The sequence below is a fragment of the Augochlora pura genome, chromosome 7, assembly GCF_028453695.1.
Source record: "Augochlora pura isolate Apur16 chromosome 7, APUR_v2.2.1, whole genome shotgun sequence".
Lineage (NCBI taxonomy): Eukaryota > Metazoa > Arthropoda > Insecta > Hymenoptera > Halictidae > Augochlora > Augochlora pura.
The window spans coordinates 23,212,487-23,240,076 of NC_135778.1; the positions used below are offsets into that span (position 1 = coordinate 23,212,487).

The following is a 27,590-nucleotide window of genomic DNA, read 5'->3' on the forward strand; positions in this document are numbered from 1 at the left end:
CGACTAACTCCATAAAACAAAAAGTCGAGAAACGCGATGAAATGATGTACATTGATTTTTAAAATTCCTGTTATAACATAGATTCACATATATAATGTAGAATGAATAAATACAGATATAGCTTTCATTTAACGTATAATTTAATGTATAAAATTAATATTATTTAATGTATAAAATTAACAAGAAAGAATAGCTAAAAAGAAAAAAAGAAAAAAAAAATTTTGCCGTTTAATGGTGTTAATCTTTATTATTCAGGAAAGTTATTATAAATATAAAAAGTTATGACTATACCAAGTGCTTTGACACTTAAATTTAAGATTTTTCAAAAAGTGGAGTTAATCGATGTGTGCACTGGGCGGCTCATATATATGTGGATAAAAGGAAATTGTGTAGACAGGCCTGGCTAAAAATAGATTACTATTTTCATTAATTATGAAAATTAAGCAATCAGGCACAAGGAGAAGTCAAAAGGAATTTACACCGTACCACGTCATAATTTCTTTAAACTTTAGTAAATAATTCGCGTAAGTGGCAAATTACGAAACGATTGGGCAGTTTTTACGACCGGTAGTGAATCTCTGATTGAATAGAATAGAGGATTGAATAGACAATATTCTGTGTATATTATACAAGCACTCCTTGTAATGTGACTTCGTCGAATGTGCAACGGATTTTATTTATAATTAACCCTTTATGTTCAAAGCCAACCTAGACGTTATCTATCAGTAACTCGGCGATACTTTCTTGTGAAAACGTGCACATAGAAATCGTCACATTATACGGTGTGTCCCAAAAGTGACTCTCAGTTGGGAAATGAGGGATTTCTGAGGTCATTTAAAACAACTTTTTCCGTTACAAAATTTTTCTCCGAAGCATCGTTAACAAGTTATTAATGAAGGACAGTGACCAATGAGAGGCGACAGCAGCTGACGCGACGCGGCCGAGCCAATAAGCGTAACTGGGCTTCGTTTGCTCGTTGGTTCGATCGCTTTGCGCCCGCTGAGCTCATCTCACATGTGTTTGGACTTTCTGTATGCGTATGGTGACATTCGATAATTGAGCAATCGTTAAAATTCATTACAATATAATTTAAAAAAAGAAATCTTTATTAATATTTTTGGTCGCTCTATTCAAAGGAAAGACAATTGGCCACGCAAGTACTTGGCACGAGACGCTGCAGCGTCTCATAATCAATAACGCAAACTATAAATCATTAATGTACAAAATCTGTAGTTTTATTGTAGAAAAAATGTCTTATGATTATGTGCTACTTGTTACAGATGTACTCACGGAGACTATGAAAACAATGCTCGTCAACCTTCTAATATTAGCAATCACAGTATTTTCAACAAATGCGTTTCCATCGCCAGGGGACTATGAGCAACAGATAGGTCTGTATACTAGCATTCTACATTTGAAACATATTCTGAAACACAATCTGAAACACATTAGTAGATTTAACGTTGCAACAGCTACTCATTACGACAATTATTTAGAAGTTTACCCCCGGTTATTAATTTTGATAATTTTGAAATATGTTGTTGTTAACGTCACCATTCAAAATAACTTCTCCCTGAACTAATTACTGGCAGAATTCTGTAATTAAATTTATTGTTGGATTATGAATACACTTTATTCCGAGTTATACGGCGAAAGGTAATTGAAACAATGATTAGATTAGGTCTAGATTAGATTTCCTGGCGGTACGTAAAATACATTTCATATCTCAAATTATTGTATACAGGATGTCCCAAAAATAAATCATAATCGTGAAATATAGGGTTCCTGAAGCCATTTGAAGTAAGTTTTTCCTTAGCGTAAATGCAATTAGCAGCTTTCTTTATGAGTTAATAATGAGAAATACTGACCAATGAGAACTGAGATCAGCTGACGCGCAGCTGCTAAACCAACGATCGGTCGAAGACAAGTCCAGTTTGCTGGCTCGGCTGCCTGGTGCCAGTTGATATTGCCTCTCATTGGTCACTGTTTTTCGTTAATAACCAGTTAACGACGCTTCGAAGAAAATTTTTGTAAAGGAAAAAATTGCTTCAATTAACCACGAGAGCCTCTCATGTCCCAATTTTAAGTAATTTTTGGAGATAAACTGCAGCACCGGGCTGATGCACACAAACGTTTCTACGGGGCGTACACGGAATCGCATGGTTCAATGTAATAGTAGCTACAATTTACTGCAAATGAAAAATTTGTCGAAGGTGTATTTAAATGTTACAATAAAATGTTAAATATGACAAATTTATAAATATCGTATTCATTAGGGATATAAAAAAGTTTTATCCTTTCCTTCATTTTTTTATCTATGTATACGTAATAACTTTCGAAATGTTTTCTTAACACACCAATACTTCTTTGCAAGGCCAATGTTAACAAAAACCATGGATAGTATGGATTTTGAAAAAAATTATAGATTCATTCCGGCAATTTAAAAATTATCCATCCATTGAAACATTTAAACTGATATAAGTAGAAAGTTATTTTAGAATTAATTAATTTAGATGAAAATAAGCAGTTTTAATTAACTTACTTTTCAATACTCCACTGAATATTACAAAAGATCGTATCTATTGTTTGTCAACAGCAGATTTTTATTCTAAAGGAACAAACTGTTCATTCAGTCCAAGTATCCAGGATTTTCGCGATTATGTATACCAGCATTTTTTTTGTAAACAATAAAAAAACCCTTCATTTTTTTAAATAGAATGTTACATATTTTTTACGTTGTATGAAAGCGTTCATTAAAACGAACTCAACCATGTAGTATACTGTAATCGTCAGGACCACACAAGAGCTGAAGTAAAAGAAATAAATTTAACATTTCGTAATGTTGTATCTCTCGATTCGTCACCGCTAGATATTTTTTGTGAAGACATACTAAAGATATTGTTTACTCTGTACCACCATGAAATCTAGAGGACTTGTAAATTGAGATAAAAGAATTGTATGCATACATATCTAATACTACTGTGAACAAAAAGTAAGGTGAATTTGTTTATATAAAAATGTAAATTCTTTATTTATTCTTACAAATCAATTTCATCCCCTTCAAAGTAATCCTCGTCCGCTAAAACGCACATTTTCCAACGCTTTTGCCAGTCCTCGAAACAGTCGGAATAGTCTTTTTCCGGTATAGCCTTGAAGACCTTCTTCGATTCGGTTTTTATCTCCTCAATCGTGTCAAAACGGCGTCCCCGCATTGGCCTTTTGAGTTTGCTGAATAGCCAGAAGTCGCACGGAGCCAAATCAGGCGAATACGGTGGTTGCGGAACGATATGAGTCGAGTGTTTGGCAGAAAAGTCGCTAAGAACCAATGCAGTATGACATGGTGCATTATCGTGATGATTTTTTCTTGTTTACAAAAACATGTGTAACTCGGTGATAATTAAACCTTTTGACAAACAGACGCTTGGCAAATGTTATAGACAGTCCTACCAATCTAGGAAAAAAAATAAAAAATTGAATATTTTATGATCCTAAAAACCACAGTATGTTACATGATTTGGTTTGTTTTAATGTACGTATTTATATGATGTAAAAAATATGTAACTTTCCATTTGAAAAAATGAAAGTTACCTTTGATTCTTGAAAAATATTAAAAACATCAAAAATTTGAGATACACTATTATGTTTCCAATAAAATATAGTATATCACAGTGTCTCGACTTAGGCGATTGCAATAATCGAGAATAAAGAATCAAAATGAAAGAAAGGAGAAAATTTTCATTTTCGTGTTACTATTCTAATTGTAGTTCCAATGAATTGGAAGAGAAGTGGAAGCAGTGGACGCGGCGGGTCTACTGGATGAACGTTATAATTCTGAACTACGATCAAACAAAAGGCTCTATTCCCACTTCTTTGCAAACCTGATATATGTACATAGTTCATGGCTGCCAGGATGAAATAAAGATATTAATAAAAATATCTTAACGTATAATTTTAGTTATTAGATTTTCCATCATCATTGTTGAAGCGCATAAATTTTACAGCGAAGATAGAAAGAATTATTTGTGTTGATAATTTTGCTGTTTTATAAAAATATTAAAAAAGTGAAGGTGATGGACAAAATTAGATCCGAGTTCGTGTTTAGCACGTAAAATCTATGAGACTACAAGTATTTGTCATTAAAATGCATAGGAAATGTTAAAATATCTTACAAGAGTCTTGGAAGGGAACTCAGAAATCAACCTTTAAAGTTTTTGGGACAACTAAACTTGTCAGGGATAACTGATGCAGTTTTTTTTACATAATGTGTATTGAGAAGAAAATTATGTTTATATAAAATTATCGATGAATTCGATAATGAAGTTTCTGATAGAGTTACTGACGAAGTTACTGATGAAGATCGGACATTTCATGTGCAACAACCTAATAACATTGTTGTAAAGTTTGAATTCAGTCGCTGATTATATACGTTTCTTGTAAACAGCATTTCAGGTTCCCGAGCAACAATTTATTCAACAAACGGATAATGCAAATTACTTTGACGTCCACGACTCAAAATCGTCGTCGTTCTTGGAGCAGACGGCAGATTTTACCATCAGCTGTTTTGGGCAAAACAGGATCTGCGTCAAGAAGGTCGATTGCCTTAATGGATACGTTCACATCGCCAACAATAATCTCTTGGCAAATAAGGTAAAATTTCTCAATTTCCTTCTTTTATGTCTAATTCTGTAAAGAAATTCGCCAAATGGTAAACTTCCAATAAATTTAACTTTATACGTTAAGTGAACTGTAAGCTATAGAGTGCTTTCACGAGGTTACGTCTATAATACATCACAAGCCGAAAAGGGTGATTTCTCAACTGAGTCGAAACAACTTTTTCCTTAGAGCAAATGCTATCCTCGGTTTTGTAAACGAGTTATTAACGGAAAACACGGACCAATTAGGAAGCGGGAGCGGCTGACGCGTTCCAGCGTAAAAAACGTTAAGCGCTACGCGCCGGTCCCTAGATTTTCCGTTCGAGCCGCGTCGGTCCCTACGGACCGACGACAGATATTTCGTTCTTCTATCGCGGCGAATGTGTCGGTCCTTGCGTATTTGTGAGACTGAACATTTAAATTATGTGATATCAGTTTTTGTTTGGTTAATCTAGACCGAAAAGTCTAGCGTCGGTTCCTAGGGACCGCTTATAGTAGCGCTTAAAGTGTTAATGCAGCGTCGAATTTTCTATCGTGCAGAAACGTATTTTCTGTAGATACTCATTCCGTGTTCAATCAGTATTTATCGTTAATAATTCAATAGCGATGCCGTGAAGAACGTTTTCGTTAAGGAAAAAATGATGTCAAACGATGTAAGGAATCAACTAGTACAACGGATTACAACATTTTGGGATTCTCTGTAGTATTTATATATTCATTAGAAATATTTATTATTTATTAAATATATTTATTAGAATCGTGAAAACAAAGGGCATAGCCGATTAAGATGGTCAAAATTGCCCTTAGAGGTTTTTCAATGAGTCATATACCGTTCGATAGCTGACCAATAAAAACTCATTCTGTGCAAAATTTTAACCCTCTAACTTGTCCGTGAGGGTAGTTACAGGGTAAATTAGATTTCGCGGTTTTCCGGCATTTTTCCACCTTTAGCGGCTTTCTAAAATTTTGAAAAAAATATTACTTATTTTGGACCTCAAGCCGGATGTTATAGAATTTTTTCAGATTTTTCAGTTGCAAGCTGTGATTATCAAAAATGAAAAACCCCCAAAAAATCGGAAAATTGAAGATATCTCGAAAAATTAATTACTGTAAAACTATTTCATTAATTCCCTGACAAGGTACTATCACGGCTCGTGTACTCAATTTTTCTCAGATTTTTTGTTCGCCTGCAACGTTGTCAAAAAAAATGAAAACCCAACGTGTCGATGTTTTTTGCTGTCAGAATGAAGCTACTACTTTTCTAGTTTACCGCGAGTGTGGATTAAGTAATTTTAAACGTTATTGCATCGAAACAAACAATTTTTGAACCCTGAAAATGCGAATGAAGCGAGCAAAAAAATTGTAACGAGCGGAATGTATGCCAAAATGTTTCCAATCATTACAACTCAATGGTTAGAGCGTACGATTTCGGTGCTGCAGGTCTCGAGTTCAAATCCCGTTGGAGGGAAAGTTTTTTTTTCGTAAAACACATTTTATTTTTCCAATTCTATATCACATGGTTTATTTAAATGACTTTACATATATGTTTGTAATGTTTTAAAAATATTTTTTTTAACTTTTGAAAAATATTTAAGTCAGCATACATACAAAAATTGTTTTGGAGTATCGCTTATTTTATTCATTCTCTAACTACATATGTTTGTCATTACGGCTTTGTTTAACATTCTTTAGATTACAGTTCATTAATTTAGCTTCTAAGCTTTCCGTCTTCAGCAAATACGGGTAGAAATGAGCCTTCGTCCTGGAAACCTATTCTTTTTTATGACTTCCTTTTATGAGAAAGTTTTTTTTTCGTGGAAACGGTCAACGATTCTCTTTCGACGAAATGAGTTTTTATTGGTCAGCTATCGAACGGTATATGACTCATTGAAAAACCTCTAAGGGCAGTTTTGACCATCTTAATCGGCTATGCCCTTTGATGGGCTGAATAAAATAATAGAATTTAAAATGCTACTAATAGGATGAATTAAAGATAAAAGGTCAAGCGAAAGTGAAAATATGTGACGTGCACTGTTTTTTATTACAACATTATTGTGCTTAGCATAATTGGGATAAGAAATTCTTTGTTCAAATATAGAAGTTAATTCTTACATTGATGGATTGAGTATATCCATTTCAATCGATAGAATGATTAATACCATACATATTAACTTCTCGGTCTTCGTAAGTTGTTTATTACAATTTTTAAATTTTCATTTTATCCAATATTTATCTAAGTGGATGATTAATGTGTTAATTAGATATCGATTTGGTATTAGCAACTAGACAATAAGTATGAAATTAATTTACAGCAAAAGGATATAATTTTTATTGTATTTACTTTTATATGTCTTGGTTATGGGATTATAATTATATTTATTTATTGAACTCATTGATTAATTTAAAAACAATACAACATGTGTCATTATTACAACATTACAATTTGAAAAATACAGTTTATTCTTTAAATTTTTGGACTGAGCGTTTAGAAATTATAGAAGACATTTTGATTAAACATAACTCACTAGAAAATATTTCCCTTTTGCACAATCGAAACATTTCTCAATCTCCTTTGATTTTGATTAATTTCTTGTAACAGAATTTATAAGTATTGCATTACATACAGGAAGGGACTACCTTTTAAACTGTTAGAACTTTTTTAAAACTGATCTAAATGACTTTTTTTGTAAATGCTAGAGGAAATTTTTTATTACTTGGAAAATAAAAAAATGTAAAAAAGTGTTGAAAATATGTTAAAAAATATGTTTTGTGGATGTCGATAATTTGCAATATATACACGCAGACAATTTTATTGAAATCGTTTAATACTTAGATGTGCTACAGTCGCTGGAACATCTGAAAATAAGTTTATTGTGGTTGCAATTTGTAAAAGACTGCTATTTTCACGAACTTTAAATTGTAACAGTTCACAATAACATCAAAGGATTTCAGTGAAAGTTGAAACATGAATGTAAGTTATAGAGAAATACCAAATGTATTTTTAAAAAAGTTACACCGTTTTAAAACGACGGTAACCATTTCTGCACCTTACTGTATATATATTCCAAACTTACATAAAAAGATTGGCTGAAGTTTTCCAAACAGGACTTACCTTCTGCAATTGATCCATCTATTATAAAAATGAATAGATAAAATATACTAAAACGCAAGAACATTATCATTACGTAGAAATACCGTTAAGATTAACTCCGATCTGATTAAATTATTTAGAAGGGAACTTCTGTGAACAAAAAGTAAGAAGAATTTGTTTATAAAATGTAAATTCTTTATTTATTCTTACAAATCAATTTCATCCCCTTCAAAGTAATCCCCGCCCGATAAAACGCACTTTTGCCAACGCTTTTTCCAGTCCTCGAAACAGTCGGAATAGTCTTTTTCCGGTATAGTCTTCAAGACCTTCTTCGATTTGGTTTTTATCTCCTCAATCATGTCAAAACGGCGTCCCGGCATTGGCCTTTTGAGTATGCTGAATAGCCAGAAGTCGCACGGAGCCAAGTCAGGCGAATACGGTGGTTGCGGAACGATATGAGTCGAGTTTTTGGCAAAAAAAGTCGCGAAGAACCAATGCAGTATGACATGGTGCATTATCGTAATGATTTTTGCTTGTTTACGAAAACACGTGTAACTCGAATATGATAAATCTTTTGACAAACAGACGCTTGGCAAATGTTATAGACAGTCCTATCAATCTAGGAAAAAAAAATAAAAAAAGAATAAATAAAGAATTTACATTTTATAAACAAATTCACCCTATGTATGTTGAGCTGATGACCTTGAGTGACCTTGAAAGATTTTCAGAATAGGTCATTGTATTCACCTTGAAACACTCTATCCGAATGTATGTAAAGAAACTTGCTGTTGCATTTTAAAAAAAAAGAATTGACCTTCATACCTCCTTCACGCTTCCACCTACAGAAAAATTGGTAATACCAGATTATGAGCCCCCCAATACCAAGTAAGTTTGGTCTAATTCATTTTCTCCTATCTTCAAAGACAAGCGAGTTATTCAGATGACCTGTTTAAAATGCCCTATACATATTCCGCGAAATGAGGGGTTCCCGAGGCCATTTCAAGTAACCTATTCCTTTGTTGAAATGCAATCGGCGGCTCTGTTAACGAGTTATTAATGAAAAACAGTATCGTATAAGAAACAAGCGCGCGAGAATTCAACCTGCTGCTGCGCGCGCGAGCCAGCGAGCTGAAGCCTATCTCATTACGGGGCACGACGGAAGGAGAGGGCTGTGTTCCGCATTTGAAGTCGCATTCGTCAGTCGCATTCGAAGTAACGAATGTATTGTTTTTTATTATGATATAAAAGTCATCTCCAAATTTTTAAATGGAAAAGCTAATATTTTTTCTCGAATTCGAATGAAGTGTTCAATTTTACATAGAAAAGAATTTTATCAAACAAGGTCTAAAATACATAGTTACAGAGATAAGTTTTACCCTAAGCGAAATTTGAAACTGCTGCCCGTTGTCATCGATACAAGAATGTAATATTATTTACAGAATTATTTATATTGGAGAACGAGAAACATTTTCAAGAACATACACGACTAATAAAAACAACATTGTTGCCTACATTGATACTCATGGTAGAATCTATACTGATCGATCGCTCGTAAATAATGCTACCTGACTGACTACGTTGTGTTAACAGTCACATTGCTTAACACTCTTTTCTAACATAAAGTCATTTACCTCTGCTACTCGGTGTAATACTTTTTTCCTTAGAATTCAATGCTTTGTCCGAATTCGGGAAGAAATATTGTCAATTCCATTAAAAAAATTGGTGGTAACCATCATATTTGTAGAAATAAGCAAAATAATATAAAACCGATTAGTATAGTATATGTCTTTCTAAAAGCCCTGCAACTTCTATTTGTGACATTTTTTCGTATAATAAATATTTAATAAGTTATCTGAGATCGTTATGATACAAGATTCACTCGGTATAAAAAGTAAAATACAAAGCCCCAAATAAATTGTTCAATTTTAGTTGGATGTAATGGAACATTTTGTTAATTCCTTCGATATAGTATAACATTTAACACAATTGTTGCAAGATTCGTTCGAAACGACAACATAATACGGTAATGACAAGATTGCGGATTTTTGTGGAAAATAGAAATTGTTTGTATCAATTGCAAGAAATAGAGACTAATTATCAAGTCTATTTCTTTTTTAATCGTTTTCATAGATTAAAAATGACAGATAATTCATTTTAAATTTCTTCAATTTTTATACTAATTTAAATAATAGCTACCCAATCTTATAACCAATCCATAAAATGTGCGGTACATTAATGACTAAACGGCTACCGCTTGTAGCTTCTTACGAAAAAAGGGTGTCCCGGAAATCGTAGTACAACCGAGCAGGTGGTGATTCTACATCAAAAAAGAAGAAAATATTTTGGTATACAATTTTTTCATCCGGAGCTCCGTTTTCGTGATAATCGACTTCAAAGTTCGTTCCACTTGTAAACGATTTAATACAATTTGCTTGTCGTGTATTTCACTGCTCTGCTTGTCTCTGTCCGGAACAGTGTTTACAAACAGTGATAATTGTACGGTTGAAACAATACAAAGTGTGTCTACTGATTACTTATTTTTTATTCTTTTTTACTACTTACTATTTCAATGCTTTAATAATTGTTGAAAATGTCCTCCTCGCTGCTGCATACATAAGTTTGCTCGATGAATTAATGACATCCGGACAGATTGTAAGTTGTCATCGCTTTTTAATTTTTCGAATGCCTGACTAATCTTATGTTTCAAATGTGTTACATTTGGAATATCGTTCATGCTATAAACTTGTTCTTTGATATGATCCCATAAATTAAAATCTAAAAGCGTGAGGTCCGGAGATCTTGGTAGCAAACGTATCTTACCGCCGTGGTCGATCCAACAGGAATAATTGTTATTTAAAAAATTCGTAACTTCCTCGTACAATTTTCACTGTTTCTAAACACTGTCCCGGACAGAGACAAGCACAGTAGTGAAATACACGACAAGCAAATTATATTAAATGGTTTACAAGTTGAACGAACTTTGAAGTCGATTATCACGAAAACGGAGTACCGGCTGAATAAATGTTATACCAAAATATTTTCTTCTTTTTTTATGTAGAATCACCCCCTGCCCGGTTATACTACGAATTCCGGGACACCCTGTATAGTAGAAAAAGCGTTCCCTCGGAGCAAATAAAATAGCGATATTTTTTCCTCACAACCGATCACGCAAGGAGAATCTGATCTTTTTCACAAAATACTACACATTTTTAGGCAACATTGGTTCGAATCAAAACAAGATGGAGTTAACGATATCTGATGCAATAGTTAAGGTCATATTACGAAGTCAGAACGAATTACGTAGTCGGCCGAGACTTGTTTAGATATCAAGTAGAGGGGTAAGGGATTCGTGATTCTGAATTTCTTATTTGGAGGACCGCTTTCGAAACGAGGAGGAGACTGATGATGACTTATCGAGTGACTCATTATAATCTTACCGTAATTTCAATCATTATTCCGCCACGAGTCTGTGATCATCCTCTTCTGATTTCGTAAAAGGTGCGAGAAAGGATTGACTTATTTATAAATTGAAATTAAACATTTTGACTGATCGATTCGGTGAAAAGACCATTCGGTAGACATTGGCAAACATTCGATTGAAATAATTGAATATAACTTAGATGAATTTATTCATATCAATTTTTAATTGATCACAAAAGAATAACATTTTATGTATTCATAAAATCATATAATTGTTTAAAAATGAAACTCAATAACAGCATTCAATAATTTTATACGTATCGAATTAATATTACTAGTATACAATTCTGAATGAAAAATAAGAATTCGGATATTTTTGAGATTACAAAGTTCTACACCACGTAATAACTTTTCATATTATTTGCAAAATGTAGAAGCTAACAAGAAATTGATTCTTACTTTTAATAAATTTTGACATTTGTCAATGTGGTTTGTACATCAGTCATAAATTTTTGTTCTGAATTAATCAATTGCAAGAAATAATTTTTTCATGTTTCAATTTTACATGAATTAATTTAACAGTTTGTTCGAACAAATGTCATCTCTCTGAATCTGTGGATTTCTCTATTGAACTAATTTTTTCATAATAACGCATTGATATTTGCAACTGTGAGAGATCATCGAAGATCGAATACGAATCCATAATTCATTTTAATTTTCAGGTGTAGTTTTCATCAAAATGAATCTTGAAAATAATTCATATTTTATGTTTTAGTTAACTAATTTACGACTACCGTTTGAAATAATAACAGATAATATGTCGTTGAATTTATATCCCAAAATGCTAACGGATAACAGTGACAAAATATATACTTTCCCATTTGAGAAAATTAACATGACCTTGAAATCTTTGTCGTCACTACACCTATACAATTACTATTAAAACCTCGTAATCTGCTCCATGAAATCAAACAACTTTTGTCGGAATATTTCTTCGCTATCTTTCTCGTATTTTCCGAGATATTCTGGATTCCCAGGTAGAACGGATACCCTGTAGAATGATGCTAAAATATATATGTATCACAAATTACATACAGTTTACTCATTTATTTCTGTCACAAATTTTATAAAAGAACTTCAACTTTTAACATTATATTGCTGCAAGTATGGTGGTCCATTACAAACAGTAATGGATACACACAGTGGGTACAAACGGTACAAACTTCGAAATACTATAAACTCGGTTCAAACATAATTTTTAGAATTTGTTATGAATGTGACAGAACGCAGTCGAACCAAATATCAAGCCAGCTATTTCCGCATATCGCACTGATTTGGCACCAATGTTTTGTTCATACCAAATACACGACACACCTTATAGCGCTGCCAACGTGCTCGCTTCAAATAATGCGTTTCGTTACAGCGTTTTGCGAAGATATGTCATTGATTTAGTAACGTCATGTTACGTGGTGCCAAATACCGAGTAGAGTCTTTTTTCAGCAAAGTCGTAGCACCAAATTCAAATAAATTTTCTCGCAAAGTACACTACCAAGCTTTTTACATGTATTTCGCCGAAACGGACTTTGTTGACTGGATAACAACTCCTTGTTAGGAGTCGTGTAATGCATTGGTCTTATGATTTATACCTTTATTTCAATATTCTTCAATTCTGTAAATAATACCAATAAATTGATTAAATCCAAATTTTATAATTTCCTTAATTATAGATTTCCTTGTTATTATCAATTACTTTAATTTCTTCGAAAAAATAATTTATTATACAAAATTAATCTACCCAAAAATGATAAACTATCTAATTTAATAAAAAATAAAAAAAAATACCAATTACAAAATTAAATTAGAACATAATGATAAAAAACATATTTTCAAGTTTTGTTCCTTCTATAAAAATATATTCATTAAATTGATTTACTTTAATTTTACCTCTTCAATGCTGCAACCTTCGTATTTGGTTTACAATTTCCCTGTACATATCTATCTCATTTCACTTCTTTTTTCATTAAAGCTTATTACTTTGTATTATTATTATTATTATTTATATATAAATGTATTATATTCTATTATATCTCTGCTGTACTATATGTAGAATGTTGTTTGAACACTAACATTATTTATCTTCTTTTCGAAACCCATTTAACTATTGCTACATACAAAATACGCCAAAAGTCACTTACAATCGGGAAATCAGGGGATTCCGAAACTATTTGAAGTAACTTTTTCCGTAACGCAAATGCATAAGTGTATAATTGATATCCCTAAATCTAGCGTTAATTCATTATTTGGACCGCTTATTTTTAAAGTGGTTCATTTTCCGAAACCATTGAGCTAGCTACTTTAATATTTACATTTCTACGTTACATATAATTTCCTTTTAGTAAAGTCTCTAGAATGTAATACCCCTTATAAACATAAAAACATTATATTACCATGTTATCTGATATCAATATTTTAATTATATTTAATTAGTATATTCCTTCTTTCGTTTCTCCAGCGGTTAGGAATCTTGTGCTATTTGAGGTTTAATAATATACAATTAGTGCAAAAGTACAAGAAATCTACTAAAAAGTCCGCCTTGATCAATTCATTGGTATTCAAGTATTCAGTTTTTTATCTCGTCGAAGAGCGTATAAAATTTCGATCCGATTATCATAATTTGTTTTTTTTTTCTTGAGTTTAATGAAGCCGATGAGATCCCGTTACGTACACGACCTATAAAACTTGAAGGATGCTTGAGGAATAATTTGATTCGTGAATTTCAACACAGTGATTCTTATTAACACTTTTGATCAACGGTTATGTCGTATTTTAATCATTAATCATTCGAATCATAGTTTAATCATTAATCATTTGAAGATCATTGAACTCGGTTTGACGTCAGTTATGACATCACGAAACGAGAAGTAAATGGTTTGAAGTGCCACTCGAAGAAGACCTTCCAATCGTCTTAAAGGTGGCATAGAAAAAACTTGTTTGCAGAATTAAATCGGCATCGTAGAATTTACACAAACCTTTGTTCGTAGTATTCTTTCCTCTCCATCGCGTCGTTCGATTTTAAAAGCGTGTACCCACGCTTGCGATGCTTTCTAAATATTTCATCAGTCAGACCGTGTCCAGTCTTTTTCAAGCGAATCTTTCAATTCTTCGTCTTATTTCCTATTTCGTTCTCCGCTAAAAATATTCGAGAACTTTGAAAATTCACGAATACGATTACTGTCGCGCAAAAATTTTAATAGAAGTAACAGGTGATAACTGTAACACAGTTACCTTTTCTTCGTGACTATACTGCAAACCTATAAGACGAAATAAGAGAGTCCAACAAGTTGCAAATCGTATATCTTTTCTTTATTTTACCTAAATTTTGATACTATTTTAAGATTTAACATTTACATTTACGGTATATTCAATGTCATAATTTTGACCATAATTTCTGTCCTTGATGTTTACTTTACAGTTTTTTCTAAAATGTTTACTCCATCATAAAAAACTTTGATAATTATACTTATAGATTATATATTGATAGATTAGGGACAATGACTTTTATAATCTTTAGTATCACAAATTCTACAAATTCAATCCTATCATTACATTTCTTCCGTCACACAAGTGAAATTTTTCATTATATATATATTATATTACATATTATATTAAAAACTGTTCACAGTGATAATATTGTTATTGTTGTTGCAAGAAATAGAGGAAATTACGATCGTAATATACTACGCAACAAAATAATGTGACACTCTTAGATTGTTCGTGTTTCTGAATACCCGCGTTTTGCAAAACATTTTTTTTTGTACAGAGTGAACAGAAAATAACTTCATCAGTTTGAATATTTGGCTTGTATTTGATAACACGAAAGCAGGTTAGAGGTAGATGTGGTTTAATTCTAAGGAATATACATATACATATCGTGATGAACAATTTCGTACTTATTTACAAAACGGTCCTCTTGTTAGATTTTTATAAATATGTTGCATTGTTCGAAACTTCGTATACCTTCTTCCTTTATAAGTACATTAATTTCTGTTTATTTGCTGTTTCCATGAACACGTAATGACAATCAGTAAGTAATCGAATATACGATAAAACAAATAATAAAAACTAATTCCTGTCGTTTTCGGAACGGATTTTAAAATGTTTTAATGGTTAAGAGTAGACTGTTGTAATGCACAGATACACCATTGTGAAGACATTGGAAGAATATTAGGATACAGTCGTGAAAATATCGATTTGTTTTTATTTATTTTTAGTTTCATGTAGTTGACTCAAACAGCTTTTGCATTTGTCACGTACGGAGATTACCTCTGACGTTTTTTTGCTCCTTCTTGAGCAAAATACAAAATATTACATAATACAAAAATGTTTAACTTTTGATGGACGCCAGCCTAAGGGCTGGAACCACCCGTTTCTCAGTCACTGTATCATCCGCGGTGTAGGCCTCCACGATTCAAACATAAAAATGTTTAGTCTTCTAACGGACGCCAGTTCAAGGGCTGGAACCACCTGCCACTGTATCATCCACGGGATGATCTGGTCACGTAGGCCCAGTCCCTCCTACCAAATTTTCTAGTTCAGCCGCATAGAAAAGGGCTAAGATTTGTCTTCTTATCGGACAGTTTCAAGTCTAACCACGACGACGAGACGTTTGCAAGATCGACCTCAGTTCTCTTTCACGCATTAATTACCTAGTACGTATACGAAGGTAGTTAGTCCCCGCCGACTTGGTGCGTAAACCAGGGAGCGTGCTTAGGACAATCGCGAATCGTACACTATACTTACACACTTGTAATAGACTGAAGTTGTTAGATTATATTAATTTTTACTTGCAATTCAGTGTACAAGTTATTTCATTCCATTTCCCAGTTCGAGTCAGTTGTTGGTAACGATCCCACAAAGATATACCTTTGCCGCTCGAGGTGTATCAATTAATATTTCTTTTGAAGTTACGAGGCCAATTAGAATCAATCCAAAACCCCATTACCCAATCAGTGGCGACCCGGTGATGAAAGAGGCAACGGCCAGTCCGTGAACCAAACCTATCCCCAGTGGCAACCCGTTGATGAAAGAGGTAACGGCCAGTCCGTGAACCATCCCTACACCTAGCGGCGACACGTTGATGAAAGAGGCAACGGCCAGTCCGTGAAACCTTATCCTACTAGTGGCGACCCGGTGATGAAAGAGGCATCGGCCAGTCCACGCATTCCTTTCAAAATATCCGCACAAACTCATTTACCTCCGGCCACGTGTGCAAGTGGCCCTCGGCTCTTAACACATTACATAAAGGATACACAGTCTAGTTAAGTGACCTTGAAAACAAAATAATTTAGACATCGACGATTTTAAAATTGCAAAAAATATATTCCTGAGAAAATTTGTTTATCATAACATTTATTTTCAACCATAAACTTTGGTTTGGTTTGTTATTATTTTCACACATTATCAAAAACATGGAAAATACTGTTGATTAAGTTATTTTGTTCACTCGATATACAGTCTCTGGGACAGAGAATACTGTTTGGACGCAACATGGTCCAACCATTTTATGGGCCAGGCCTCGGTTCCTCGACCGTCCTAGCGAGCACACTCATAAAGCCATTAGAATCTTAAAACTTCAGCCATCAAGGCCCAACCATTTCCCGTATCCAGATTTTTTATGCTCCCTTGTTATTCCATTTTCACTTTCCACTTCCTCTGCCACCTCACCTTCCACCTTCCTACTAGCTGACAAATGAAAGGCCCGAAAGGGAGCGAGCGAACAGCATTATTATAACAAAGTAACACCGAGCACTATACTTCGACAACGCGTCGACAAACACGACTTTTTGTACTACCGGCAACAACATTACATCCACGCATCTCTTCATTGCATAGTTACCACGTTTTAAAATATATGTATCAAACATTAATTATCGGGCGCCGTTTTAACCGTTCCCGAAGTGACGGATGTTGAGAACCGATATACCGAAACTCCCATCCAAGCATATACAAATACTTCAGAATGTATACGACGGGACAGTCACTAATACTTAATTTCGACTTTTTTTTAAAACAGGAGCAAGCATGCAGAGTTCAAGATGAAGTCTGTTGCCAAGCAGTTGTTAAATATCAAGTAGGATCTTCAGAAATAGAACCGTCTGGTCAAGATTCGGTCGGCATTGGTCAAAACGCAGGATTCGTGAAACAAACACCTGCGATACCTCAACAATCATTTGGTGGACCTTCCACTCATCAGATTTCTACAAGTAAGCTGGCACATTTTTTGGATCCCAACTTTTAATATTATTTTTACCGACTTATTGTATATGTACATGTTTTTACTAAGTTAATTTCATAAACGTTCTAGGAGATATTGAAAAGTCTGTCGTTAAAGCATGATTAATAGAGTGCGGATTTTTATACAAAATAAAAATGTTCCGCAAGTGTTGTCAAATACACGGACCAATATTTACCTTTCCTTAACAATTTTATTATAACAAAAGTAATATATTGTGGTACTCTCTAATTCTTGTGTTAATATTTTTATTTTTCGTAAAATCTGCAGTTTAGTGATTAAAATTAAAATTGCGGACGATGTATTTTGACTCTTTTGGTAAAAATGGTATTAATCTATAATATAGTTTTTACAACGAAGATAAAAACTCTGGTCGTTCTATAGTTTATAAGAACTAATATGTATATATTTATTGGGATTATGAGTTATTTAAATAACTTTCCATTTATTAATATTAAACTTCCTTTTATTTCATAATATTAAAGAAGGTATATCTTTCTGGAACTGCACGCGGTGAGAGCCGAAATCAAAGTGACAAAAGTAACCGACGAACTATACAGTTCGCTCGGTTCCTCCAATTCTTAGAAGCAGTGTTCCCAGAATCAATCCAAAGCATAGCATATACTTATATATTGTATAATAATTCTTTATGGATGAGAAAGATTCTTTATAAACTGTAAATCGGCCTTCCTTGTTTGAAGCTCGTCCTCGGGGCCCTATGCCCAGGACGGAAAAAGTTCGATACGACATTGGTCGCGAACCGAGTATTCAAGAAAAGGGGTGATGCAAAGACTAGGGTGAATATAACAGTTTTGAACTACAATCAGATAGAGGTTCTACATCGTGTGTTTTACAATGCGAGCACATGGTTAACGCGCAAATGTCTTTTCACCCTTCCGGGGTTGTAAGGTCCGGATGGATCTGTTTGAGGATGTGTTGACTTGGGTGTCTCCGATATATTATATTACCCGTCAGGTTAATATTGAGTAATCGGATTCTGCTTATAAAGCGGTATTTGCGCGTACAATATTTGCTCTCGATTGTTGGAGACTGAATGAGAGTTGAATGTATGTTTCGACCGTTGGAGACTGAGAACCTGAATTCTTCGACTGATGGAGACTGTGTGTATACCTCGATTGCTGGAGGTTGAAACTGAGAGACTGACTGACTGTCTGTATATGACTGATTCGACTTGCGGTGGTCGTCGAACCAGGAAATGGTCGTGCGAACTTGAGAGCGTTTCTGTTTTCGGGAGTCTCCTTGAGAACTTACGTTTCAGTATGAGAGAAATGCACTGATTAGGTTACCGAACGCTGCATTTTCCCAATCAGAGCCTTCTTGAAATGGACCACCCCCTTTTTAAGTCGTGAGGGTGGCTTGTCATAAATGCTGTGTACGTTTATGGATTTCTAAACATGCCACGTGAAATCTTCCAGGTCTACCTTCGATAGTCACGAATACCGTTGCGTACTCGAATTGAGCTGATCCTTCGGAAATACCCGGTTTATGACACGTTTTAATTGTTCAAAAGGCCTAAGTTTCGAAATGGTTATTTGGAAGTTCTCTCGGAAATGTCGATTGTATTATAGGTCACGGTTATGTAGGAAGACGGTAATGAAACTAGTATGCTAATTGTTCGCCGGATGTATTAGGTTGTCTCATAAGTTTCTTCCGTACCACGCTATGAGTGACTCTAAGTGGCTGTGTTTATATCAAAATGAAGACTGATCACTTTGCCGTTTATGGCATCGGTTTCAGTCGTCCCAGAGCTCTTTCAAAGTACGTTTCGTTGATGACAAAGTCTCTTTTAACATTTTTTCCGCACCGTTCAATATAGAGAGCCAAAGAAAGCATTTGCGGCATGTTATGTTTCATTGCTTTAAAAAGGCAATAGTGCAAAGGACACTGCAGACGAGATTTGCAGCGTTTACGGGAGTGGTACTATGACTTAATAGTCATAATAGGACCGTTCGCAATTGGTTTAAAAAATTTAGAGCTGGCAACTTCAAGTTGAAAGACGAAGATCGCAACGGCCGCCCAACAACGACGGATACGGACATTATCAAGACTGTGCTCACTGAAAAACCGCGATATAGTGTGCATGAGCTAGTGGATGCCACTAATAATCCCAAAACAACGGTACATAAGCATTTAATCAAGATGGGATATGCGAATCGATATGAAGTTTGGGTTCCACACCTATTGACGGAGACTGGCCTTATGAACCGGGTCTCTACGTGCGATTTGCTTCTCCAGCGACATGAAAGAGATCCTTTCTTAAAGAGGCTTGTCACTGGAGACAAGACGTGGATTTTATACCAAAATGTGCATCGAAAACGCACTTGGTCTAAGGAAAATAGACCTTCAACTGTTGCGAAGCCTGGACTTCATCCGAAGAAGGTGCTTTTGTGCATTTGGTGAAACTGGAAAGGTGTAGTGTACTACTAGCTCCTTCCTCAAGGTGATACGATCAATGCTGACAAAAATTGCAATCAACTGGATCAATTGAAAGCCGCTATAGCAGAGAAACGGTCAGAATTGGCGAACCGACGAGACGTCGTTTTCCATCACGACAACACAAAACCACATGTTGCGTTGGTCGTAAGGCGAAAATTATTACAATTTGATTGGGACGTTCTACCTCCTTCTCCGTACTCCCCAGATCCTGCTCCATCCGATTATTACTTGTTCCTTTTCTTAAAAAATTCTCTCCGTGGTAAATCTTTCAAATCCATAAACGAAATAAAAACGCACCTAAATGAATATTTTGCAAATAAGTTTCAACAATTTTGGAAAGAGGGCATAATGAGGCTTCCTGAGAAATGGAAGAAGGTTATAGAACAGAACGGTTCATGTATAACATAATAAATCCACCTTAAACAACAAATATCGTGTATTCATTTTGCAACAAAAAAAAGGGAAGAAACTTATGGGACACTCTAATAAAAGGGTCTTATTCTCAAAAATAACCTTTGTCACAGCCGTCTGAGGCTGTAGCAGTACATGTTTGGCGACCGTAATAACAATCGAGCTATCCGCTTGCAGATGACAAGATTTTCCGACACACCCACTTCCCATCAAAAACGCTTCATTTCCTCCACCAAAAACTACCCTCCACCAATCAACAGAAAACCGAGGTGACAACAGACAGAACAAGACAAACGAAAACATTCAGAGACGAACGCATTCAGAACGAAATCCTAAGTCGAACATAACACATTCAGAAATCGCAAACATTATACCTGTATAATGTTGTATTAATAAAGTGTAAATAGAAGCAAACAAGCGTCTTCATCACTACGGCATTGTACCAAACGCGTATACATAATTTTGGTCCTTCGAGCCGGATCAAAGTGAAAATCGCGTTTCCTATCCACCGCACATCCGTAAACTCTATCTCTTCTTCCATTTTCCTTTTCCACATATCAACATTTTTTATTTCGTCAAATTTAATACCATCAACTTCTTGTCCACGTACCCCGTTACATCTTTTATTTTTAGTTCATACCCGATAAATATTTCGAAAATATCGCGAGACCCAGCCTTTTCTTACTTTTTCACCTGTCTAAACTTCTTTCAATACTACCCCCTTCGCTTATCACATTCCTTACCTCTTCGTACATTTCCTCATTACTTTTATGAATCCTGCCTCTACTTCTCTCTTTTTCATACACTTACGAAGGTTTCTTATATTTACATTATCGGATGCTGCGTTTGAATCCATAAAAAATGCGAACACTTCTTCACCTTTTATCGTTACAATCCTTTCTACTGTCACCATTCTACTGCTACAGAAACCTGACTGTTTCGTTCAATATATTTTACTTTCCCAGCTCTAAGTGTGCATTACTATATGTAGTAGTTAATTAAAAACATCTCATTTCGAGATAACAACATTATGTAAATCTTTCGTCATGTTCATATTGTTGTACACTCGCAAAAGAAACTTTATGTAAATATTATTCATACACAACTTTTTCACACATTTATTATGTTTTCGCCAGATCTTCGAAATACCTATGAAAATCCAGAAATTAATTATTAATAAATAAATAAATAAATTTGATATGTATCCGTCTCTGATAAAAATAATGTCAAACATTACAGATATTGGTGTTGGTGTGCCGACGCACGTGCAGCTCGGTTGTGCAGCCGCTCTGTTGTGCGTCGAAGAACAGTTTTGTACTGTGGATGGTACAGTTGCCACTGAACCAATTCATTTGACCAGCAAGCAACTCCTACAGCGAGTACCACTGAGTGTAAGTAAATGATAGAAAATTAATACATTAGTAGACAGTAGAAAATCTGCATTAATACCTACTGTGGGTAGAAGAAGTATTGGATGGATTTTTAAAACTCGACTAAATGACTAGAAGTTTTCGGCTACGTTAGAAGGATTAGTTTACTATATGTATAATGACAAAATACTTTCTGCTTAATTTTGCTTTTACTTAGGATCACAAAAAAGCAAAAAACTTTTATCTGAGGAGTCGGAAGATATCAAAATCTCTAAGTTTTTCATAGTTTTTGTGTCAAATGTCGTGAAGAACTATGATTTTCGCTATCTTCAATGGTTTAATAGTTAACAATTTTTTAAATAGTTAACAACGTCAACCGATTTCGAATAATTATTAAGTCACATTTTGTACATTTCTGACAAATATATGTAGATCAAATACAAAATAATCAAAACAGTTAGTGTTTAATAATATTATTACATTACATTTAAACTTATAAAATAATTCAAGGAAAGGATATCTATATAGCTCCTTTGTTTAGCAAATAATACAAACCATTTTTATTTTGAATAAAAATCCATGGTATAATAACACTGTTCAAAAAAATTAAAAATTTTGTCCGCCTTTTAATTAACCACTGGTTGATTTTTGTAGAGCGTCACATCTCAAACACGAATCCAAAAATCGAATTGCTCCATCAGCCTCAGTTTCCAAATAACACAAATTTTTAGGTCCAACACGAAGTGTTTGGAACACTTTCAAACATAATAATATTACTAAAATATGTTGTGAAACTCAAAAAAAAATGATTTTTCTGAAAAAAATTTATACATAGAGTATCTAAAGCCTTCAAATTACTTATAATATAAAAGAATATAAAAGAAAACAAACGATTGAACAGTTAAATTTCGCGATAACTTCGGTTCTATTTAAACGTAATGCGCCACGATTAGTTACCGATAATATTGGGTTGAGGAATAAGTTCGTAACGTTTTTATATTTTCTTTTATTGTACAACGATTTGTTGTTGTTTAACAAAGTATATAATATTCATTCGATAGAGCTGTTTCTGCTCTACAAAAATTTGGAATAGTATAGTGCGCATCTCACGTATTATGAGCCGAAAGGGAGCAATAAGCTGTGACGGTATTCAGAGGCTTAGCCCACATGGCATCAATGTGTGTGCATGTCTTTTCGAGTGCTATCTTACAGCATATAATCTATTTAAGAATAGCCAAAACATTAGAAATTATAGTGATGTATTTAGTTATTTGAAATATAGTATGTATTTCATGTTAAAAAGTGTAGAACGACGCCTATTCAGATATTACTAATACGTCTATCTTCATCGTGGTAGTTTCGTCTGCCGCATCCGAAGTCCAACAGTCGATAAAGTAGGAACGACATGGGTTTCACTACCTATCTCTAGGGTTTCCAAACAATTGGAGTGGGTTACGTCTGGGTTAGTTTTTTTTCAAGCGAGTGAAGCGATCGATCCACTTTAGCGATTTTCATGTTCAGCAATATTAAATATTTCCGAAATCCGTGAAACCTAGCTTGCTATTTTACATAAAGAAAATCCTTCTTTTAGAAGTTTATCCATTACACTGAAGCTCTGGGCGTATGCTGTCCAACTCGCCGTTATAGATGCATAGATATATGCGCAAAATTTATTATAGTTGTAACTTAGGATTTTTATTACTATCATGAAAACTATTAAATGTCCAAAGCTAAAAATATTTTCCGTGTGGGGTCTACCCACCCTCCTCCTTCAGCTGTCCGAATGTTATCTTGGTCGAAGTTGGATCTTTTTCCAAGATTTACCCAAAAGTTTCTTAAAGAAAAAGAAATACTTCAATAAATAGTTGAACAAAGTCGTCAACAAACAATCACAAAGATATACATGGTTTATTGTCAAACTATAAGTAATTTTTTTAACAAAGCAACGCAGCTTTACATGAAAAAAAAGTATTAACATTCAACTGATGATCACTGTTTTAATATCACAGTAACTCCGTATCAATTATACTGACTGGGCGTTAAATAGACTTCCTATCATTAATGATGACTTGGGGTCAAATTAGCCGCATATTAATAGTGGCATTTCCAGCAAAACGGAGTCGATTGGATTTCAAATGACTTCAGTCAATCTGACTTTAAGGTCTCATTATTTATATAAAGTTAATTTGTCTTCAAGTCTATTCTACTAATGCTGAGTCAATTTGACGTATATCACCACAAGTGTTACGAGCAGTGCAGTTACAAAAAATCACTACGCGAGGAGTGACTTTTATGACAAATGTAAATATACTTATTATTGCAATTTAATTTCAGCGAGCTCCGTTCACATGAGTTATTAATGAAATACACATGTAACTATAAATCAACTATTTAATATAAACGTTCAAAGAAAAAATACGGCATGATTAAAACATGCGTCCGCACTACATATTCGAATATTCGCAACAGACAAAGCACACCAAACATCACACATAATGGTTCCCACCGCGTGCATTGATAAAATACGATCGCGCATTGATTATCCAATCATACATTTCTCACACTTTTCATATTAATATAAATTTAAATATTGTAAGAAATATTGTAAGAATACCTTGGTCTCGCAAGTTATTGCCGGGCCTTCTCACTTGCCCTCGGCTCGTTAACACCCTTGTGTAAGGTAAAAAGACAAATTCAACGAGGTACAAAAATGTATGACAGCGATATATTTTAATGGAGTAAACCGGGTTACAAAAGTAAAAAGATTTTCAAATTCTATTTGCCACGCCTTCCCGTTGTCCGATCAACTTCAGATTTTGCATAGATGATTTCTTCATTTAGCAACACAATTCTAAGTGGCCTCTCAAAAAAGATCACGGAAATAGTTTGTCAGCAAATATAACTAAAATTCATCCTATTGTACAGCTTTAAACCATTTTTAGAAAAGCTATATCGTTTTGAAAGGTGTATGGATACTTTTGTTTATCACTGCAAGTTCGAAAAACAAGAACAGAAACTATTTTGATATCGACCTAATAAACGAAACATATCTCTTACGAAAGACAGAAAAAGATCAAGTCATCTTCTTTAATGAAAGTTCAATTTTAGAATTTAATTATCGTTATTTTAACTGAAATATAAAATGCATAATTAGCATTTGAAATTTAAATTAATGAGAACTCGAAGTGAAATTTTCATTTGTAATTAAAAACGTTGTCGGCGCGGTCATATTACAGAGAGATATTTAAATTTCTGTGTATTTTACAGCCATGCAAAAATCCTGAGAGCGGAATAATCGGCAAGTGCTGTCGGGACCCAAATTACGTGGATCCATGGCCGGCAGGAAATCTTCCGGCGAATTATACCGGCGGCTTCGATGAACAAGGTTTCCCAACATTTTTGAACATTGCCAAAGTGAGGCCTCCGATTACAAAAGTACCGACAGTGGTGTCAATTCAGACAACCCCGAGGCCCGTAGTCCAAACGCACAGACCAACATCGGTGGAGGATCAACCGGACCACTCTGACATTTCCTCGGAATTTTTAGTTCCGCCACCCGAGACCCCACTAGAAACTGGAAACATCGTCGACAGTTCGAACGTTGTCGAAACGAAAGAAAAATGTGGTGTCAGGCACAAGGTAATTGAGCAACTTATTTAAATCAGCCGCTAATAAATTAAAGTGAAGGAGATAAAGTGTTTCGATGATGTAGCAATAATTATCTTTTAAAATTTTTCGAGGATTTGATCCTGCTTTATTGAAAGTGTAGATTTTATATTACTCGTTGGATATACAATTCTAGCGTTTTAAATTTGTTCTTTTGTAAATTATATTTACCCTTTTGTAAATGAAATTAAATCATATGAAAAACAAATCAATTCTTTTGCAAGTCAAATTCATTTTATTGTATTGTATTTTATGTGTAGCTTTGCGTGATGTCGTCATCGGAGTTCAGAACGATGTTACGTACGGCGATTACCGACGTTTTTTTGTTCCTTCTTGAGGGTTTACGCTAGTTAAGGTCGGCCGGGAGCACGGTCCCGCGATCCAAGCACAAAAATGATTAGTTTTTGATGGACGCCAGCGTAATCGTAGGGGACCACTCGTCCCTGAGTCACTGTATCATCCGCGGTGTAGGCCCCCACGATTCAAACACAAAAATGTTTAGTCTTCTAATGGACACCAGCCTAAGGGCTGGGGACCACCTGTGTCACTGTATCATCCGCGGTGTAGGCCCCCACGATTCAAATACAAAAACGTTTGGGTCTTCTGACGGGCGCCAGCTTAAGGGTTGGTACCATCCGCGGTATAATCTGGTCGTGTAGACCCAACCCCCGCTACCAAATTTTCCAGTTCAGCCGAATATAAAAGGGCCAAGACTTTTCTTCTCAGCGGGTTAGTTTCAAGTCAAATCGCGACGATGAGACGTAGCGAGATCGAGCCGAGTTCTCCTTTGAGCAAATAGTGACCGAGTGTACGTATACGAGGTTGTTAGCCCCCGCCGACTTGGTGCGTAAACCAGGGAGCGTGTCTTAGGACTATCGCGAATTCTACACTACACTTATACGCTTGCAATAGACTGAACTTGTTATATTATATTAACTTTACTAGTGATTCAATGTACAAGTTATTCATTCCATTTCCCAGTTCGAGTCAGTTGTTGGTACGATCCCACAAAGGTACACCTTTGCCGCTCGAGGTGTATCAATTAATATTTCTTTGGAAGATACGAGGCCAATTAGAATCAATCTAAATATCCACGAAACTTATTTATCTCCGACCACGTGTGCAAACTGGCCCTCGGCTCGCAACAACTATAATGTTCACTTGGTAGACGTGTCGCGGCACTGTACAGGATTCCTACTTTTCCTGTTGTAATTTATCTAGATTTCTTTAATATTTCATCAGTTGCATGCATTTTTATTTAATGTTACGAATACTTTCGGCATTTAAAGTCATATATTTGTGAAATTTACCTAACAATTGTTTTCTGATTTACAAACTATAACTTAATGTAAAGTATTAAACAGTGTTAGTGATACATGTATAAGTGTTTCATATTTTGTCGAGTTAAGCTCATATTTTGAGAGACAAAAAACTACAAAAATTAATTGTTACTGTATTCTGCACAACTTTCGTTCGAAACAATTTTTTATACAACATGTACTTTACAAGAAATATTAAAGTGGAAAACTCAAATGATTCACCCTGTATCCATGTAAAGTATACCATAAGTATACATATATAATACATACTCTCTTCTATCTCGTCACGCATCTCATCACGGTGAACGATGTTGCCATAAAGCAGCATCGTTTCTAATAGAAATATCAAAACTTTTTATGATATGATATAAGGAATGTTAGAAAATCATTAAGGACAAACAGGAAGTATCCAGTTATTGTATAGAATTAAACAAATTTTCAAGGTCATTCCAAGGTTACGATGTTTTAATATGTTGAATTTATCTTGAAACCTGTTACGATATTACACTACAAAAAACTCGTTATTCAGAAATTATTAGTTTAGAATTATTAGTAGACTGCGAATGTCTATGTATACTTCGTCTATCTGCTTCAGTTCCAAGGAATAGAAACTGAATAAAAAGTTCATTATTTTTTTAATAATTTTAATGAATAAAAGATAGCGCATTGATATTTTCAAATTCTTTCAACACATATACGTCTGGTAAATTTTTGCACCGCCATTCATAGAATGCCGGCATATTTTGGCACTATCTGTAGAAATGATTCTACAATTTTGGTAAAATTTTTCATTTCAAGAATTTTCCATCAAATCTGAAGTATGAAAATTTCATAATTCTATCAAAGTGAATTATTCGTTTACTTTCAGGATATGTTCTTCCGGGTTGACGTCCATTACCCTAAAATTCGATA

General features: G+C 34.4%; 1 protein-coding gene across 1 annotated transcript in view; it reads left to right on the forward strand.

The window, feature by feature from the left end:
- The first annotated feature begins 1,297 nt into the window (after positions 1–1,297).
- The window catches only part of Scaf (inactive serine protease scarface), a 34,652-nt gene continuing 8,359 nt past the window's right edge, over positions 1,298–27,590 (forward strand). Inside the window, exons 1-5 of the mRNA XM_078186058.1 lie at positions 1,298–1,391; positions 4,442–4,647; positions 17,237–17,426; positions 21,563–21,714; positions 24,961–25,332. Of these exons, the coding sequence (XP_078042184.1) occupies positions 1,298–1,391; positions 4,442–4,647; positions 17,237–17,426; positions 21,563–21,714; positions 24,961–25,332 (1,014 nt within the window). The remainder of the gene's footprint in view (positions 1,392–4,441; positions 4,648–17,236; positions 17,427–21,562; positions 21,715–24,960; positions 25,333–27,590) is intronic.